The sequence below is a fragment of the Dryas octopetala genome, chromosome 4, assembly GCF_963921425.1.
Source record: "Dryas octopetala chromosome 4, drDryOcto1.1, whole genome shotgun sequence".
Taxonomy (NCBI): Eukaryota; Viridiplantae; Streptophyta; class Magnoliopsida; order Rosales; family Rosaceae; genus Dryas; species Dryas octopetala.
The window spans coordinates 762,445-776,033 of NC_141369.1; the positions used below are offsets into that span (position 1 = coordinate 762,445).

The 13,589-nt window shown below is 35.5% G+C and overlaps 2 protein-coding genes and 1 pseudogene across 5 annotated transcripts; 1 reads left to right on the top strand and 2 right to left on the bottom strand.

Moving 5' to 3' along the window:
• Positions 1 to 3,886, bottom strand: LOC147285955 (disease resistance protein RPV1-like; annotated as a pseudogene). Its single transcript, XR_015121668.1, has 6 exons — positions 3,395 to 3,886; positions 2,050 to 3,151; positions 1,912 to 1,948; positions 1,517 to 1,773; positions 543 to 1,439; positions 1 to 463 (listed from the first exon to the last, which is right to left on the bottom strand). The product of XR_015121668.1 is annotated as a disease resistance protein RPV1-like (transcript).
• Positions 3,887 to 4,850: 964 nt separating this feature from the next.
• On the bottom strand, positions 4,851 to 8,473 carry LOC147285956 (uncharacterized). Of its 3 annotated transcripts, XR_015122071.1 has the most exons (6): positions 8,336 to 8,473; positions 7,173 to 7,256; positions 6,989 to 7,057; positions 6,823 to 6,911; positions 6,517 to 6,613; positions 4,851 to 5,196 (listed from the first exon to the last, which is right to left on the bottom strand). XR_015122071.1 is itself a non-coding variant. In XM_086242574.1 (4 exons), the coding sequence occupies exons 2-4, from the start codon at positions 7,227 to 7,229 to the stop codon at positions 5,102 to 5,104; spliced, it is 249 nt and encodes an 82-aa protein (XP_086098700.1). In that variant the 5' UTR covers positions 7,230 to 7,256; positions 8,336 to 8,473; the 3' UTR covers positions 4,851 to 5,101. The 3 variants fall into 3 exon arrangements, 1 of the variants encoding a protein (XP_086098700.1); XR_015122070.1 differs by having other exon boundaries at positions 6,823 to 7,057; XM_086242574.1 differs by lacking the exons at positions 6,823 to 6,911; positions 6,989 to 7,057.
• A 1,302-nt stretch (positions 8,474 to 9,775) lies between these two features.
• Positions 9,776 to 10,399, top strand: LOC147285957 (uncharacterized; the record flags this gene model as incomplete). Its single annotated transcript, XM_086239193.1, has 1 exon — positions 9,776 to 10,399. A coding segment is annotated over exon 1 (618 nt), but the record flags the coding sequence as incomplete, so codon positions are not given.
• Between the last annotated feature and the right edge of the window lie 3,190 nt (positions 10,400 to 13,589).

Below are 13,589 nucleotides of genomic sequence, written 5' to 3' on the forward strand. Positions count from 1 at the left end.
TTACCTACAAACCGAAATGTAGAAAGAACTGTCTTGGATATTCATCACCGTCGACGTCGATATTCTGCCTCCAATAAGCTCTTTCTGGTTGGATTGCTATATCCTGCTCATACACAAGCTGGATTCCAAACTCCTTTATGTCGGAAACTTCAATTAATGAAACACGTAATTTGTCCCCAGCTTCCAATTCATCATCTCCAAACCTCCATCTGCTTAGCCATAGAAATGTACTATGCTCTTCGGAACAAGCCCATGTGATTGGAAAGTAGGTCCACCTAAGACCCTTGCTATCATTACTGACTTGAAGATGTACACATACATTTAAGCCTCGGATCTTGAGATTATGGGGGTGTGAAGGTAGAGTAATAGACAACTTAGAGTCACCCTTGCTCCTGTACATGTACCATTCTGGGATGTTGTGTCCAGGAAGGAAAATGCTAAATATGCCACGTTCATACAGTCCCTGCAGTTTCATACACATCACTTATATTATAACAAGCTATAAAAATCATAATAATAACAACTTGAGAGACAGAGAGAACCTGGAGGGGACCCTTCATGGTTGTAACTGTGGCAAAGTTGTGCATTTTGACCTCATCAGTGCTCCCAATGGATTCCAAATTGAACAAGCCCATATCTTTGATCATTTCTATGTCAACACTTCTCAACGGTTTTATATTGAACCTGCTTTGAACTTCAACTAATCTCTTGCAGTTCGAAAGACAAAGTGAATAGAAGTCCCAACACTCATCTGGTAAATTGCCTACTATTTTCAATGATGTGCAATTTTCTGCTTCCAATTCCTCCAAACTTGGTGGGAGGTCTGGAATCAATACGAGGGTTCTGCAATTGTCTACCACAAGACTCTGGAGCATAATAAGATCCTTCATGTTTTCTGGTAGTCTCATCATTGGGTTTCCACTTAGATCCAAATGCTTCAACGAGGATAGACCACAAATATGACTGGGAATCTCTGATAGATTACAGTCATCAAGTCTTAACCTTCCCAAAAAATGTGGAAAATTTGACAATGAGAAATTGCTGAGCTCAAGACTTTTTCTTGGTGATACCACAGACCAGACTGATTGCCATGACTTACTCAAAAACAGAGGAACTATCTTCCTATCACTAGATGTACATTGTGGCTGATTTCTAGCAGTCGTATTGACTTGAAAGCAGAGCTTTGAGCAACCAGAAAGAATAAGCTCCTTAAGAGATTCCAACATGTCAATGCTTCTTGGAAGTTTCATGAGATTTTTGCAGCCTTTAAGATTCAAGGACACAAGTTTCTTTAGCTTCACAATGGATTCATCAACCTCAACCAAATTTATACAATTTTTAAGAATTAATCTCTCAAGCATAGGGAGGCCTGACAAGTTAGAGGTTGTGATAAGGCCTTGTGAATGACTGAGATTAAGGATCTTCAGACTTGGAAGCAACTGTTCAAAAGAGATATAATTAGTATAATTAGAGAGAGAGAGAAAGAGAGAGAAAAGAGTTAAAATTAGTACCATACCCTGGTTCCCTTCCAGACCTGTTCCAGGCAGCTATTCTGCAACTCAAGACAAACTAGTTTTTCCAAATTAAAATTGGCTGGTACTGATTTTGAATGGAATCCTTGCCACGACAACCATACTAAATGTTTTGGAAAATCTTCATAGCTTCCACTGATTTTTGCATTATTGAGCAGGAGAATTTCAAGATTGTGCATCCTTCTAAATGCCTCTGTACTGAAGTCCACCTCATTTGATGCAAGACCTGAATTGGTTGAGGAAAAGTTGATTGATTTCCAGGAGAAGAAATCAAGCCTGCGTCGCCTTAAAGAATTTCCACCAGAATCTTCAACATGGCATCGTTTTTTGTTACATCTACCAAATATTGACTCAGTAGACTCATCTTCCATCAACAAAGGAACATTGAGCATGAAGCCCTTAATAGTTTCAGTACCCTGCCAACACATGAGAACACTGGGTTAGTAACAAGTTATAAAAAATGCATAACACAAAAACCAATTAATAGACAAACATAAGGAGTATATTTGTTTCTTACAGTTAACTTTCTCAAAACATTAGACGCTTCTTTATGATGCCACACCCTACTACGTTTTCCAGGGTCAAATGATTCCTCACGAATAATTCCCCTTCCCATATCTTTAAGTAATTGATGCATGACCAACTTATTCTCATAACTGATTTGCACTAGACATCTATCAACTAGATTTTGAATTCCAATCCTTGTGTGAAAATCTAAGTTGTCCAGTATTGTAATTGTATAATCCTTCTCCCTTCCTATGAAGAAACAAGCTATGTGAAGGAATAAATCTTTGTCATGATCATCTTGTAGACAATCATAGCTTGTTCTAAGAACTTTTTGAATTTCTCCATGAGGAATCACTTCTAACTTCTTCAATTGATCTTCCCATACATCTGCACCTTTTCCAGATAGAGAAGATCCTAGAACTTCAAGAGCTAATGGAAGCCCATCACAGTGTTGTACTACAGATCTTGAAAGCTCCATGTAGCCTTCAATAGGATGGTTTTGTCTGAAGGCATGCCAACTGAAAAGCTCAAGTGATTGACAATCATACAATCCTTGAACCTTAAACATTTTGCAAGTTTCACTAGAATTTAACAAATTTTCACGTCTAGTTGTGATGATAATTTTACTTCCTGGATGCAACCATTCCCGCATTCGAAGAATTGCATTGAATTGGTCCGAGTGGTCTACATCATCAACAACAATAAGAAGTCTTTTGTCATATACAGCAGATTCGATCATTCTCATTCCTTCATCTGTGCTGTATATTTCCCTTGCTTTCCCCTTTTGGATATCTGAAAGAAGTTGTCTTTGCAAGCGAATCAAATCACTGGGTTTTCCTGACGTTTCTCTATTTAAATCTGCAAGAAAGCTGCTGCCTTGAAATCTATTGAAGTTTTGGTTATAAGCAACTTTGGCAAAGGTGGTCTTGCCAATTCCGCCCATCCCACAGATCACAGCTACACCAACATCATTCGATCCATCTTTCAACCACATGTTTATGCCTTTCACACGATCATCCATTCCGACCACAAAGGGAGCAACATATAATGCTTTGTGAGCCAGTTTATTTCCAACCTCCTCAACAAGATCTTGGATAAATTGCCCCTCGTACCTATAAATATATTACTGATATCATCATATATAAAGAAAAAAACAAATTTAACTTCTGTATAGAAGGGTACAATTGATGATAATATCAAGTTGAAATGAATGATTATACCCACTTACTAATATTGAGTATATATAAGATATGAACAAATGAATCTTAAATTTTAATAAAATGTTGTCCAAATAAAGAAGATTGAACCAAATTCCAACATTTAAAGTGAGAAGCTTTTGGGAGTGAAATTATTACCCATCTCCTAAATCCATCCCGACCAGATCTGCAACACTTCTAAGAGCTCTTCTCCAATCTTCCACCTTGTCCATCTCCTCCTTGAAGCGCTGTTCATGTCTACCAAATGCTTCTGCAAAACTCCCAGTTTGCTTCCTGACATGGGATGGATCCACATGATAGAAAACTGGCACAACCATGTGGCCATCAGTTGTTCTGCGTTTCATGATCATGGCAAGTTCGTCCAAGCACCATGTTGAGGAAGCGTAGTCCTTGGAAAACACAACTATGGATACTCGTGACTCTTGTATGGCTTTCTGCAGCTCAGCCTTGATTTCTTCTCCTCTTTCAATTTCATCATCATCTCTAAAGGTGTGGATTCCTGCCCCCTCCAAAGCTCTGTAGAGATGATCAGTAAAACCCTTGCGTGTGTCTTCGCCTCTGAAACTCAAGAACGCATGATATCTACACCTGTTTGAGGAGGAAGCATCCATTTGTGTTTGTGTTTGTAAATGCAGAGTTTATTGAAATGTATATGCAGTTTGTGTATATTGTATAATGATAAGAAAAGTGGGAATGGATGGACAAGCTAGTCGCCAAGTCTTTTATGTTATGGCCATTAACTTCTATTCGTCATCCAACTACCTTTCTTTAATTACTCATTATGTTACTCATTATGTTTCAATTGTAATTATCTTTCCTACCGATTCTAACTGTTCACCATTTAATTCTAAAAATTTCCAAATGTTATTGGACATATAACTGCTATCCAACCATTGGAACACAAAATGGTTGACAATACGAGGATTGAGAACAAATGCGAAGTTCACATTGAAAACATGAGGTACAATGTTAAAAACATGTGTGCTGGTATCCAATTTTTTCACATAGATGGTCAAATCTTTTCTATTGCGTCTATTGTTGTAGGAGAAATGAAGTTAGGGTGACACTATGGAGTGACGCTGCCAACATTACTACAAAATTGTCAATACATATCAGTCGTGGACTGATATCTAATAGGGTAGCCGTCCGATATAGCGAGTCGTGATATCTAATGTGCACATTTTAGATATCACTTTTTAACTGATATGTAAATATTTTTATATATATATATTTTTTTTTTCCAACCTGATGTCTTAAATACCAAATAGATATCAAATTTTATATTATTTCTGATATCTACAAAATATGTGTATCAATAGTTCTGGTCAATAGATATCGTATTTAACACTAAAACTAACATATAACCTGGTATTAATATCAGGTATGAAACATACTCTGATATCTAAACATTGTTTATATATCAGGTCTGAGATAAAATCTTATATCAAAACATTTCAGTTTTTAGACCAAAATTGATATCGTTTATTATTGGAATGAATGTTATATATCAGTTTTTTTTCACCTAAAAAGATATCAATTCATTGAACATAAATTTGTGCTTGTAAATTGAAATGGGCAGAAATTTGTGCAGCCATAAAATCTTCTATTCTCATTCCATATATTCCATTCACCAATAATAATATTCAAAGCTGCCAAAAAAGGTTTACAGTACAATATCCAATAAGAGAACACATTTTTTGTTTTTTAGAGGTCTAAACATAACCACCAGCCTAATAACTAAGGCAATATTGCCTAAACCTGCTTGTGAAGACCTTTACAAAACCAAAACAAGTTGAATGCACCAAAAGCTGCCCATATGTACAAAATATTGGCATGACAACATCTCTACATGTAATTACCGACAAAATTGACCCGTGAAATCTGCACCTCATCAACTTCAATTTCCGTCCATGTGTTGTGCTGCCTCAAATATAACAGCCCTACATAATAACAAAAGATCGATGGTTCAATAAATTAAGTTAACTAAACAGTTACATGAACTAAAAAATTAACATTTACATGAACTAAGTTAAAATTATTGGCCAAAAAGAAACATGTATGATGGTATCTTCATCGAACCTGTTAAAAAACCACATGCCTCATATAGGTAATAACTTAGAATTTCAGAGTCATCAAAGAAAGAAAAAAGTCTTTTCAAGAAAAAGTGAAAGGAAAGGCAAACTGCCTGTGAGATAGGAAATCTGTGTAGTGTAGGCTCTTGGAATTCTTTCAAAACAATGGGATGGAACTAGATCAATATATTTCTCCAGCTCAAAATATACATTTCAAACTATAAGGAATAAAAATATCATGATCTATTTCCAACCACAACATGGTTAAAACTTAGGAACAAGTTTAGGTTACTACTTGCCAAAAAAATAGAAAATCAAGGCAGGGCCGTCCTTGTGATTTTTATAAAAATAAATACAAGAGTTATGAATATGATATTTCATAGAGTTGTACTAGACATTCAAAAGAACATTTATAAAAATTATCAAGTCAATTGAAGCCATAGATCGACCAGCATTTACAAATCTTTCCAGGTTCAAAAATCAGGGTTTAATTTTTCTAAAAACTCTCAGTTTAGGAAATTCACCATAAATCAAACATAGCTTCAATTCATAAGGTTTTTGGTTTAAATCACTCTTTAGCATGTCTAGTACATATTCCATAAGTATCAAATCATAAGCATGACTCAAAATGACCAAGTTACACTCAAAATCCCTTTAAATTTAGTAAAATATGGTTGTTCCTAGTGCTGCAGAAATTTCTGCCAGCAAGTCCATCTTAGAAAATTCACAACAAATTCAATACAGGTCTGAATTACTTGGTTCTTGTCCTAAAACAACCATTAGTAAGTCTAATTTCAAACCCCTAAATCTCAAATTTAAATTCCCTGCACAGCAGTACAGAATTCAGCAGGAGTCCAGTATGGTCAGATTCACTAAAAATGGCTTATTTTGCGATTCTTTGAGTTAAAACACCTGTTTTTAGAATTCAAAGGAAATACCAATACATGCAGATTTAAAGACCTTATTTGAGCTATAAAATAAACAATTTTAAAACAAAACTTTACTAGAGGAAATTAAAATACACAGAGCAGTACAAACGGTATGCCTTTGTCAATCCAAATACACTATCTATTTCCCTTAAGCTTAAGCAAAAATTTCAACCAAAGACATGCAATCAAACATGAGGTAGAAACATTATTATTTAAAGAATGCTAAGAAAGTATACGTTGCCTATGCTATCACTCTTACCAGCATGATCAAGAACAGGTATCTTAGTTGAATCCTTAATTTGAGAAACAAGCTTATTACTGCCTCTAGGGATGACCAGATATATTACATCAACAAGCTGCAACATAATAAATTTGTTAATATTCATCATATCAAAAAAGCATATACAATTTAAAATTTATGTGCCCACCTTGATAGTTTATAAATAATGACATTCAGAAATAACTTAAAGTCTTAACAACATACCTGATAAAGACTATTGGACAAGATTATATAACATGTTGGTTAAACAAATTTGAGTATCATATAGATGATAAGTATCATTACCTTGCCATGCATCGTATTCTTTCTTAAGTAACACTTCAAGAGCAATATATTCTTTCTTAAGTAACACTTGCAAATAGAGCTGTTGCTATCTGTTAATTTCATTTGTTGAAAGGTACCATATAAGCGACAAATTTTACAGCAAAAACAAGGGACAATTGTTCCTCACAGGTTGCAAAGCAAGACTAGCACGAAGTTTCCTTTTCATGTCTGCTTCAGAACTGGAGTCCAGATTAACCTAAAAAAGTTAACAAATAAGTTGTGCATGAGTTTAAAAGATCTGCCTCCTTTACAGATCAATGGAATAACATATTATGAAACATGCCTGATTAGATTAGTAACAATCATCTTACCTGTACAGTACAAGTCCTGAACATCACATCAAGTCTAAGCGAGCCAACTTTGAGCATGTAATTTCTAATAATCCAATATCTTGCCTGAACCAAAATAACCGGTCAGTATGCAACTAATCAAAGTATTAAAAAAAAAAAAAAAAAAAAAAAAAAAAGTGGCCTTAGTAAAGGGCTTAGTAGACCAAACTGAATGTCATACGAAACTGCAGCATGAAATTTGAAAAGGAGGATTTGATATTAGAGCATCAAATCATAGGAGTTGCAGTGAAAGATGACAATGTGCTATGGTGTTCTTTTTTGTCAATATAAAACTAATAGTCTAATAGGAGGCTATTTATAAGAGCCTTCATTAAATAAAACTTCAATCACATCTACAATATTTCAAAAAGCAGTAACATACTAACATGAAATAAGGTGCCTCATATGGCCTTCTCTACATAAAACAAATAATTCAATTCACTAGGTATGTTTCAGCAAGCATCTCCATACCTTTTTTAACCAAAATGCATCTCCACATGGTTCAAAAAAGGATTAAACAATACCTTGGGCATCATATTAAACAATAAGTGTCGCAGAGAAAATGTGCACCACACTTAATCATTAATATATCACAAGTACCTTAAACACTTTTCGAGGATGGAATAATGAACGCCTCATATTAAAAAAAAGGCCTCAGAAAGTCATGGCCCTGAGTTATTTGTACATGTAAAATTGCAAAATCATACAACTTATGACAATTACAAAACCATTACAGAAGGAAGTCAAAGAAATAACTGAATGCAATTAATAAGTACTTACAAATTTGGGGAAAAAAAGAATAAAAGATTAAAAAAACCAAAGAGAAATAGCAAGATGGAGAACAATTAAAACAGAGGGATTCATCCAATACAAAATATTTCATGATCTAATTACCCTATTCTCCATAAATTTAAACCCTACAAGTCATAGCAATTTATCTAATGGGCTAATATCATAACAGAATTGATTTGATTATAAATTTAGTATAAATCTTCAGATTTCTCGTTAAAGGAGAGAAATAAAACAACTAAACCCTAGACCCATTCATAAAATGAATGAAAAACTGGTCTTCAAATCAAAAAACACAATAAACATAAATGAAGAAAAATTAAGATAACAATAAAAAAGATGAAAAGAACACTTACCTAAGTGCAAACTGATGGTGGGTTTGAGAAACTTCCAATCAGTGGGTTTTGTGTCTCGGCGGCATGGTGGGATGTATGGAGCAGAACGAGAGCTCGCAGTGGTCAACCCAGATCATGACCTTGTTGGTGGGGTACTGATGTAAGAAATTAATGGACTTAATCCTTGTTCTAATCGGATGCTGATCATGCTAACAAAACTTAAGAGGCAAGTTATAAGAGTATTAATCAAACTACAACAGGAAAAGCTCAACTAAGTCATATTCCTAATCAGAATGGGATTATGATAATGAGCTTCCTTATGGTATAAACAAGGCATTTATTAATTAGTCATTATGTAGAGTCATACTAGGATTAAACCACTTGTATCTTAATGGGATGTACACGGTTTAATCAAGACTCTATATAAGGCTCAGGTCCCTGACTACACAGACGATCAATCTCTGCTATTTGGTACTCTGCCCCATATTGAGTAAAGCTCTGAAGCAAGTCTGTGTTGGTTGGAAGGCTTGTGCTTTTGGACTTCAAGGTATTTGCTGCAGACGATAGCCTGTGCTCTTGGACTTCAAGGTATTTGCTGCATACGATATGGCTTCTTCAGGTAAGCATACTTTCACATGTGTTATGTTTATGCAATGGTGAATATGCATGTCTAGTGTTTTTATGTTGTGTGATCATTCAGAATATGTAAAAGTGTTTACATGTGGTATCAGAGCAGGCAGACACACACTAAAGACCAAGATTAAAAATTGATCATTGTTTTCAGACTTGATGCAGCAAAAGTTATCTGTTTTCTTGTTAGGCCGATTCATACTTATGTTTTCAGTTTTATTATTGTTTGATCCTGAGATATGTACATGTTTTATTTCATGAAATCTTGAAACATAATCTGATTTATTGATCTATTATATGTTGATGTACTTATCATTGTTCTTTTTATTCTGAGCATCAAATATTATGTAAATTCTTCAGGATATATTAATCAGATTATTTGCATATAAACATGTATACAGTTATAATCCGCTACAGTAAGGTGATCTAGTCTTGATCACAGTCCTCATCATGTGAGATATCAAAAATTCTTCTACATGATGAGTGTTGAAATCAAGGCAACAGTTCTCGTTGATCACAAAGTATGTAATTCTGCATCTTAGGTACTTGTTGACTCTCTTAAAAGAGGTAAAGTCATCTGAGCACTTAAGATGAAGAATTAACATGTTACAATCTTCTTATGGGACCAAATTTTTTCTTTTGATTATAATTTCTGCTCACCAAAATTGCAGAAAGCATATTCAAAACAAATGGTCCCATAAAAGACTGGGAACATGATTCATGAATTTCATTTGTTTTTACATGGACAAAATAAATCTGATTCATGTAATAGAAAAACAACTGCAGTTTTTGGGGTATAATTTTAGCAAAAGCATATTCAGTTATAAAATTTTAAGCATGTTTTTGATCATTAATGCAGCATCCATGAGTTTCAATAGCATCGAATCTCTGAATGGACACAATTTCAAGAAATGGAGGCAGGATATTGAAATTGTGCTAGGAATTAATGATTTTGACTTAGCACTAAGAGAAGACAAACCTGCTGCTCTGACTGCAACCAGCACTGCAGAAGAAAAGATTGAGTTTAAGAGATGGGAGAAAGCCAACAGAATGGCACTTTTGATCATGAAGAGGAATATGGCAGATATTGTAAAAGGTGGTATTGAAGATAATGATAGTGCAAAGGCTTATCTTGAATCCATCAGTGAAAAATACAAGGAATCAGAAAAGGCCGAGACTAGCAATTTGATGGCTTCATTGACTGGTAAGAAGTTTGATGGAATAGGAAGTGTTAGGGAATACATTATGTCGCTGATTGACATTGCAGCAAAGCTGAAAGCTTTGAAAATTCCTATAGCCGATGAGTTTATTGTGCACCAAGTTTTGATGTCACTACCAGATCAGTATGAGCATTTGATCTCTATTTATAGTGCTCAAAAGGAAAAATGGACACTGAATGAGTTAATTGGTATGTGTGTCCAAGAGGAAGAAAGGAGCCAAAAGGGAAAGGCAGTGGCAGAAGTAAATTTTGTGCAGAGGGCCAACACTGGCAAGAAGGGATTCAAAAACAAAAGGCAATTCTCGAAATCAAAAGGTGCACCAGATAATGCTAGCAGCTCCAAATCCACTTCTGATGGCCTCAAGGCAGTGAAAACAAATAAGTCTAAGTGTTTTCATTGTCACAAGCATGGCCATTTTAAGAAAGATTGTGAAAAGTGGAAGGCTTGGATGATTAAGAAAGGTAATTCTCATTGTTTCTACTTAGAAGTTAATTTTGTTGATTCTCCTATTGATTCTTGGTGGATTGATTCTGGCTCACCCATTCATATTGCAAATTCCTTGCAGGGTATCACAAGAAGGAGAACACCAAGGAAGGATGAAGTCAACATCAAAGTAGGCAATGGGATACATGTTGCAGTCAAGGCCATAGGAGCTGTTAGCATTAGATTAGGATCTGGTTTTGTTTTAAATTTAGATGAAGTTTTTGTAATCCCATCATTAAGTAGGAACTTGATTTCAGTAGTTCAGTTGGTTAGGAAGGATTTCGAATTTATTTTCAATAAAAGTGGGTTGCAGTTATTCTATGATTCTTCTCTTGTTGGTACGGCTATATTGCAAAATAACCACTGGAAACTAACTTGTTCTGACAGTAATGATATTCATCAGATTCGTGCACCAAACAAAAGATCAAGGGAAAATGAAAACTCAGCTGCTTTATGGCATAAGAGATTGGCACACATATCAAAAGAAAGGATGAAAGTTTTAATCAAAGAAAACATACTACCTCAACTCGATTTTTCTGATTTTACTGACTGTATTGAGTGTATTAAAGGAAAAACAACAAATGTCAATAAGAAAGGAGCAACAAGAAGCCAAGAATTGCTGGAGATAATACATACAGATATATGTGGTCCTTTCCCATGTCAAACCATATGCAAACACTCCTACTTCATACTATTTATAGACGATTTCTCTAGATATTGCAGCTTATATCTAATTTCAGAAAAATCTCAGTCATTGGAAGTTTTTAAGATTTTCAAGGCTGAAGCTGAGAAACAATTGGGAAAGAAAATAAAAATAGTCAGATCAGATAGGGGGGGAGAGTTCTATGGAAAATATAGTGAAGTTGGACAGCACATGGGTCCATTTGCACTTTATTTACAGCAAAATGGAATTAAGGCCCAATATACCACACCAGGAACCCCTCAGCAGAATGGTGTTGCTGAAAGAAGGAACAGGACATTGATGAACATGGTCAGGTCCATGATGTGCACTACTGGATTGCCAAAATTTTTATGGGGAGAAGCATTAAAAACCGCAAATTATATAACTAATAGGGCACCTAGTAAGGTTTTGAACAAGACACCTTTTGAACTTTGGACAGGAAGGAAACCAGGATTACTACATCTGCATGTTTGGGGGTGTAAGGCTGAAGCAAAATTATACAATCCAGAGGCCAAGAAACTGGATTCAAAAACCACAAGTGGTTTTTTCATTGGATATCCAGAAAAATCTAAAGGGTTTCGATTCTACTGTCCATCTCATGGTACTAGAATAGTAGAGACCAATGTGGCAAGGTTCATTGATGAGTCTGCACCATCGGTTGAAACTAAATTAAGTGACTTTGATTTTGAAGAAGTTGCTGATGACACACCAGTTCAGAATGATCATACAGAATTGAACATATCAATACAAGATCAGATTGGTTTTGCACCAGAAAATCAGCAAATCATATTGAATCAACAAGCAGCTGAAGTTGAGGAAGTTCAAAATCAAGTTCAAAATGAGATGGCAGTACAATCAAATCAAATCCATACTGAGCAACCAGCGGGAGAAACAACTAGAAGGCAATCTATTAGACCAAGGAAACCTGCTATATCTAGTGACTACATACTTTACTTGCAGGAAGTTGAGTTTGATGTTGGGGAAGAGTCTGATCCGAGAAGCTATGCACAAGCTATTCAAGATGACAAGTGTGTAGAGTGGCGAGCAGCTATGGAAACTGAAATAGAATCTATGTACAACAACCAAGTTTGGGAATTGGCTGAGGTACCTAAAGGGATTAAACCAATAGGTTGTAAATGGATTTATAAGACAAAGAAAAATCCAGATGGAAGTGTAGAAAGATACAAAGCTAGACTAGTTGCAAAGGGTTTTACTCAGAAGGAGGGAATTGATTACAATGAGACCTTCTCACCTGTATCAAGCAAAGATGCCTTCAGAATTATTATGGCATTGGTTGCACATTTTGACATGGAGCTGCACCAGATGGATGTCAAAACTGCCTTCTTAAATGGAGAATTAAATGAAGAAATTTACATGGCACAACCTGAGGGTTTTATAAAGGAAGGAGATGAACACTTAGCTTGTAAATTGAGAAAATCCATTTATGGATTAAAACAAGCTTCCAGACAGTGGTACATCAAATTCGATTCAGTTGTTAGCTCATATGGTTTCAATGAAAACCCATCAGATGAATGCATATACTTAAAAGTGAGTGGGAGAAATTTCATTTTCTTAGTTCTCTATGTAGATGACATCCTACTGGCCAGCAGCGACAAGGAATTATTATATGAGACTAAAGCATTTTTGTCAGATAATTTTGAAATGAAAGATCTTGGAGAAGCTTCTTATGTGCTAGGAATAGAAATTAAAAGAAATAGGAAGAAGCATTTACTGGGGCTGTCACAAAAGGCATATATTATGAGAGTTCTTAAAAGATTCGACATGTTGAGTTGCAAACCAGGAGATTCCCCAATGTCAAAAGGAGACAAATTTAGCAAGGGACAATGTCCTACGAACCAACAAGAGAGGGAGTATATGAAAGATAAACCCTATGCATCACTTGTTGGGTCTGTTATGTACGCTCAGACATGTACTAGACCTGATTTGGCTTTTGCAGTTGGCATGCTGGGTAGATATCAAATTAATCCGGGACAAGCTCACTGGGTTGCAGGGAAAAAGGTACTCAGGTATTTACAAAGAACAAAGGATCACATGCTGGTGTACAGAAGAATGAATGATTTAGAGCTTATTGGATACTCAGACTCAGACTTTGCTGGTTGTGCAGACACCATGAGATCGACCTCAGGGTATATTTTCTTGTTTGGTGGAGCAGCTATCTCTTGGAAGAGTGTGAAACAGACCTTGACCACCACCTCTACCATGCAGGCAGAGTATGTTGCAGTCTATGAAGCATCTGTAC

Bases quoted from the DNA above. Each gene is read 5' to 3' on its own strand.
- LOC147285956 (XM_086242574.1), bottom strand. From the start codon at position 7,229: ATGCTCAAAGTTGGCTCGCTTAGACTTGATGTGATGTTCAGGACTTGT. The intron at 6,614-7,172 runs GTAAGATGATTG...ATTATGTTGCAG, and splicing joins TCAGGACTTGTACTGTACAG to CTTGTTGATGTAATATATCT. The intron at 5,197-6,516 runs GTAAGAGTGATA...GTTATTATGTAG, and splicing joins ACCTGTTCTTGATCATGCTG to GGCTGTTATATTTGAGGCAG.